This window comes from Nannospalax galili, unplaced genomic scaffold, assembly GCF_000622305.1.
Source record: "Nannospalax galili isolate Female #2095 unplaced genomic scaffold, S.galili_v1.0 scaffold173, whole genome shotgun sequence".
Classification (NCBI taxonomy): Eukaryota; Metazoa; Chordata; class Mammalia; order Rodentia; family Spalacidae; genus Nannospalax; species Nannospalax galili.
Genome location: NW_008334442.1, coordinates 1,623,030 through 1,629,666, shown reverse-complemented (window position 1 = coordinate 1,629,666; position 6,637 = coordinate 1,623,030). Strand labels below are relative to the sequence as shown.

The window sequence follows — 6,637 nt, the reverse complement described above, 5'->3', positions numbered from 1 at the left end:
GCACCACTTTTAATACACACCAGATGGTTCGCGACTGTGCCGCCTCAGCCAGCTCACTCCCCGATTTTACTCGGCGGCACTTTGTTGCAATTACACTCCATGCTGAGACCAATTTTATTGCTGACCTATTTTTCATATTTGCTGCATTTTATGTTAAAAAAAAAACTCCTCTCTGGCCTTTCTGTAAAGGGCAGCGCTCAGGAAGGGAGAGCTTAGGAGGGCAGCGGTGCTGTGGGGCTGGGTAGGTGGAGATTAATATTTATTATGATGCTTACATACCTTGGGTTTAAGTGAGCAAACCCGATAGACATAAGTACTCTGGTCATTATGTTTGTTCATTCACCCCCTGTTTGCCAGACCCCCACGGACTGTCTACACGGCGCGCTTGCCTCAGAGTCAATACGTTGGAGCATAAATATTGTATTCCATTAATTATCCCGCCACTGGCTTATCCTGGGCGCCGGCGTCCTCGATCCAGGCAGGGCAAATGAGGACGCCTCCTGCACATATTTCTAGGCTGGGAACCCCGCTGAAATTTTCCGCAGTGCCTGGGAATTCCTAGAGCTTAAGCGCGGGGCTCAACCCCGGCCGGGCATGGGGCGGGAGCGCCGGGGAAGGCGGGGCGGCGAGGGAAGGCCTGACTGCCGGGAGCGCTCGGTACCTGTTATCTTGCTAGGCAGAAGGCCATAGGGAGAATCCCATTTGGCACGCAGGGAAAGGCTTTCAACTTTATCTCCTGCTATGTAAATATCCCCGAGTGCCCAACGGGAGGACTTTGTTTTTCACAGAACAATAAATATCCTATTTTCTACAGCACAGGTGTGCTCTTCCTGCCCAAACTCTTTTTTTTTTTTCCTTCTGTCGTTTATGGTAACTCTTTATGTCCCCTCCCATGATTTAAAAAAAAAAAAAAGAAAACCCCACAGATGTTTACTTTATTGATATAACCTATACCATGGTTAGGCTGAGAATAATATGCTTCAACTAACAGTCATTTAGCAAATAATAGAGGCGTTCTGGATGCCTTCCAACGTTACACATGTACTTGGTCATAAAATGATACGTGAAAAAATTAACATCTGCTTTCCTAAAATAAAGTGTGCCAAGTAGCTTTTTATGAATGCTTTCCTCATTTTAAAAAGAAATATGGAGAGATAAACTGGCACCCAGATGTACAACATATTTATAATAGTTTTAGGATCTAAAGGTAGCTATTCATTGCCCAAGCCATTTAAAAACTGAGGTTTTAAAAGCTACTTAACCCTAGACATCTTTGAATTCTGGAGTCTTCCAAATTTTACTACTTAAAGAGGAATTTACTATAATTTAATTGTGTATCAAGGCAGAACTATATGCAAACTGGGGCACCACAGTCTTAGCTCAGCAGAAGTTCCAACTCTTCTTTTATTTACCTAATTTCTCAGCAAGGTTCCCAGGCCCTTAAGAAGGCAGAGTTGGAAATTTTAGTTGGGCTCTTTTCTGTTGTTGTTTAATTCCACTATTAGGAAATGAGGCCTACCTTTGAATTATTTCATTAGGGTTTGGCCTTTTGGGGGAAGGGGTGGGAACCATAATCATTAGTGGCTTTTTATTATTTCTACAGTAAATGGCTAGATTCTTTGTTGAATAAGCTGCTTGAATGTTTTGCAGATGTTCCACTTAGACCAGATCTGACCCCCTATTTCCTCCCACATAAGTCGCTTAAACTTTCCCGCCGGTCCATTTGAACCCGACCATCTTCCCCTACTCTAGCAAGTTTGTACGTGTAAGATATATTCTTTGGCATTTCCACGTAGTTACACACTCATGCACACACACCACACACACACACACTCCCACCCACCGAGTCTCAGAGCTTGGTGTGTGTGTGGGGGGGGGATTGGTGGTGTTGAATGGGAGAGAAGTCAGCCCAATGGTTACACTCCTGTGCAAAGGCTCGCCCTCCGCTGGGCCCCTCGCCCCACTTGGTGCCTTCAGTTTGAAACTTTGGAGGTGGCCCAAACTGTTTTCCCCAAAGCACTGGGAATTTTGATTTGCTAAGCGCTTGGAGGCATTCGCCCAAGGAGCCATCCGGTGAGTGGGAGCAAAACCAGGGTCGCGGGAGTGCCCCGTTGGCTCATCCATCCCACCGCACCACCCCAGCCACTGCCGCCCCAGCCACTGCGTGGGGACCGAAGTGCTTAACAAAGGGCTCCGCGGGGGCGCGGGTCACAGGCACGTGATGGGCCCCAGCCTCGCGACCCTATCCCACATGGGGAGGGGCGGGCAGCTCAGGATGCCTGGTGGCTTCTGGACGTAAAGAGAACTGCTGGGGCTTCAGGCAGGCCGCGCAGGGCCCTGCTCTGACGAGATGAGAAGTACTTGTCTGGCTCAGCGTTGGAGAAGCCTCACCTCTCATCTTTCCAGCACTTGGAAGAAACTGTGTGTTCGCAGGGAGGGCCGCGGGGTGGGCCAGGGCTGGGCTGCGAGGCTGAGGGGGGCCGGCTGGTGGGTGGATGGGGAGGAGGTTGAAGAAACAGCTCATTCTGAGTGACAGGACCCCTTTTCAAAGGGTAAATGGAGGGGGGGTGCTAATATGAATAGGAGAATTTTCAATGTTTCACAGTTCTCCCCCCTTTAGGTATTTTTCTTTCTTTTCTCATTTTTCCCTTCCTTCCTTCCTTTCTTCTTTCTTCCTTTCTTTTTATTTTATGTTAAATTGGAAGTTCCTGTGAAAACATGTCTTCATGTATTTTCAGTAGTGTAAGCCATTAACTTTAAAAGATTGTTTTGGTTTGGAAAAAAATTACTGTAGCTAACATGTTATCATGTTTTTGTGTACTCAATGGCCAGGGTGGGTCAGCAGCAAAGGAGTCAGGACTTCACACAGGGATCTTTAAAGATGCTGTATCTGTAGAGGAAAGAAAAGGCACATCTTATAAAATTCTCCCTCATTCCAGTAACAAATGTGGTCACATCTTTACTTTTTGCCAGAAAAGATACACTGTCCCCATTTTCTCACTTTAAAGCCTGTAAGTTGATATTACTTGTCTGTGAGAAGTCAGGATGAGCAAGAGAATCTTATCTCACAGGAAGTTTTTTTCCAAGTATGCTTTCATATAATTTACCATTGGAAATACTTTTTATTATGTCTATTCCCAAACCTAGCTTTGTTTAAATTGAAAGACCATGCTTTATAGAGGACAAGACCTTTTAAAGCAGAGTTAAACTCATGTTTGTTTGTTGTTGTTATTATCATAGTTGTGGTGGTTATTATGCCCCCCCCTTTGCACTTGATCTGATGAGAGAACTTTTTAAGAGTGTGAAATGGACACAAATACAGTATATAGTAATGAAAAGAAGAAAGTGGCCCTTTTATTGGGAACTAAAGAAAACCCAAATGTAGATGGAGTATACCATAAAAGCAGCTTCAAAATCCATCTTCATTCCCTTGGATTCAGTCATCACCCACATGTGATAGCTGGGAGCTCTTCCTGGAGGTAAGGTGGGCGTGGGGTGGGGAGTAATGGGAATGCAGCCCCTGCACTATCGTTTTAGATATAGTTTAACTATTAACTTGGTGACATTACAGATCTTAGAGTTACCTACTCCTCCTCCTGAAACTACCTGTCCATTAATTTCTTTTCCCTCCTCTGCCACTTTGCTTACTAGGGGATCCTCACCCCCCTTATCACCCCATTCCCAGCAGGTTGGTGTATGCTGGGCCACACTCTCAGTTTTTAAAAAAACTATTATTTTGTGATAAACTCTGCTTAATTTTCTATTTATTTTTGGATCTCAGCCTCTTTGGATCACAAAAGTCCCCACAAGTAACACAGCAATAAATCTGAACAAAAATAAGACAGATTTCCTCATCGATGTGTAATAAAGTTAAAGGACATTGTTTTGTCAGACAAGCGCTAAGTAGAAAATAAATCTCAGAGTCTAGGGAAACAAAACGGAGCGCTGCTGGCATGTGTGTAAATTTACTTTTAAAAGCAATAAATCAATGTTAAATTAAACAGCTGGGTACCCTGTCTAGGAGAAGGTTTCATGTTTAAGAAGACCTTGATGGGAGAAATGTGCTATTTAACAAGACACACACACACACACACACACACACAGAGGCATGGGGGGAGGGAGAGAGAGAGAGAGAGAGAGAGAGAGAGAGAGAGAGAGAGAGAGAGAGAGAGAATTTTATCAAGATCCAGAGGCAGGGCTGGTCTGGGAACTTTCCCACTGAACTTCAGGCAGGAAGAATGGAAGGAGAAGGATTGTGAACTGAATCTACTGCCCAGCCTCAGATTTTAAAAAATGTGTTTTCAGGCATAAGGAAACAAGGATGTTTTGTACAACTGTTTCAGATTCTTTCTAAATTGTCAGCTAAGCTTTGAAACCCACTGTTTATTGGCTTAGATTTGTTGGGTGGGTTGTAATTTTTTGTTGGATTTTTTTTCCTGTGAATACTATAGCCTATAGAAATATTGTAGTGAGCACATCTAGCATAGTCTTGTCTGATGCTTCCTGTATTCTCGACGTGTTTATTTTGCACAGTAAATAACAGTGAAAAATAAAGAAAGCTATTATTTCATATGTTATGCCTGTTTTTTACGGGAAGAAAACCTGGAGTAGCACTTAAAGTGAAACTATAATATTTTAGTATTTTATGTTTAATTTAATTTTTTTATTTTGCAAAACTCTTCACTGGGAAAAATTGTGAAAAACTGGAGTAGAGGAGGGAGAGGGAACAATAGAAAACCCAAGCTCTGGCTCTGTGTTCTGAGAACAACGTGAATCAACGAGCTTTTACAGAGGTAATATTCAATAGTAGGGAATTAGGTGTAGTTTAAGGCTAGAATATATGTATATTGGATTTTTTTTCAGCCTTAAAATAAATGCCAGAAAGGCTTAAGGCTTATCAGCTCCTTAGAAAGTACATATATGGCTGAGATGAACTTTCTTCATCTTTTGAACCCAGGTCGACTGATTAAAAAAATAATATATGTAAATATTTTTCTTGCTTGAATAGATCACAGAATACTCTTTTACTTTCTTCATATGGATTCTCCATAAGCCTTATTTTATAGTTGCGCTGTTAGCCCAGTACCAAAGACTATTCACATAATTAAGTAACATCATCCAAACTTTAAAAATTTAGAAGTGCTGGAGTTTTCCCCTTCAGCTACAAAATAACGGGAATTTTGCAGCATCCTAGCCATCTTTGACTTTCATTCAACAAAAAGAAATATCAAACACCAGGTTGCCTGGAGAAGAATAAAACTTAGACTATTTAGATTTAAAAGGCATCATTCAGTTTCCAGGACCATTTTTAGCTTGTTAAGTAAGTCCGTGTATCATGTCACTCAGAGATAGCTCAGATTGCCTGTCAGGAGACATCTGGGCAGACTTATAAACTCACAATGACTTCTCCAACCCTGTTAGGTTTTCCCAGGGCTGTGCTTTCCTCTGCACTGAAACCCTGGGAGTAATTTCAGCTGAAGGTGAGCCTTTCAGGCATTGCTCCTTGTCCCCATTTGGATAGGAAGGTGCAGAAGCAGATATCAGTCTGATTTGGGGGAGGCAAAAGGGAGGGGATGGAGAAGCTGCCTGTTCTAATTAAACACAGTAAGCAATCCAATGAGGAGCTGTCCTTTAGCCTTAGCTTGAGGCAGAAATGTCCACCTCACCTCAGCAGTTAAGTTTGTTTGAGTTAGCTAGTGGGAGGAGAAGCAGAAACTTGCAGGTAAAGCTGGTCCCAGATGAGACCAGGCTGGTGGTTAAATCGCAGCAAGTACATCATCACGTTGCCGTTTCCCTCCCCATCCCCTGGTCTCTCGGTGTTCTGTGCTTGACTCTGACACACTTAGATTCTAACTTTGCTTGCTAGATGGCGCTCGGTGTCTCAGGACCTTCCCTTTCAGAATTAAAGCGGCTTTACAGCAGGGTTGTTCTGCACTGGTTGTGGGCATTTGATTAGCACAGTGATGTGATGGCAATGTTAGTATTGCCCTTGTTTTTGCCACCTTTGTTCTCTTTTTTGACTAGGGTAGCATCCAGGCAGGAGCTGTCCATCTTAATCCTTATACTAATAAAACATAGGGAAATTCTGCCCCTGAATTTATGGCATATCTGTGGCTCAATTACTTGTTCTGATGCACTTCAAAAAGCCCCTAAACTTTTCCTCAAGTAATTCTGATTGAAGTTTTCAGGAAGAAAATAAATCAGCAAATCCAGGTAGTTACTTAAAATCCCCACGGTTTATCACCATGCATTCCCACTACCACTCTGCATTATTATTTTCATTTGCTATCATAGGCTAACATTAATTGACTTAAAAGTGTTATGATTTATTTAAAGCCCAAGTACTAAACATTGATGCCAATAGAGACATGTTTTAATATTATCAATTAAAGTCACCACAAAGCTTTTTCCCAAATGAAGGATGATTTGTGGATTCTAATGTGTATTTATTTTAACCAGTAAGTGATTTTTCTCAGATATTCAAGGTACTCTGGCGGGGGGAGATTTCTTTGTGTTGAAGTACAAAGAGAAAAACCCCAATAATTCTAAGTTTCTGATAGAAAAATGAGGACGAGTCAAAGGGACTTATGGATTGTTTTGTTGAATGAAGACGTCATTTTTATAGCACCTACTGGTT

General features: G+C 42.4%; 1 protein-coding gene across 1 annotated transcript in view; it reads right to left on the bottom strand.

Annotated features, from left to right (window-relative positions):
- Nucleotides 1–911: 911 nt before the first annotated feature.
- Nucleotides 912–6,637, bottom strand: part of Fam172a (family with sequence similarity 172 member A) — a 480,054-nt gene continuing 474,328 nt past the window's right edge. Inside the window, exon 11 of the mRNA XM_029561741.1 lies at nt 912–2,890. Coding sequence (XP_029417601.1) covers nt 2,862–2,890 — 29 coding nt within the window. The 3' untranslated portion in view covers nt 912–2,861. The remainder of the gene's footprint in view (nt 2,891–6,637) is intronic.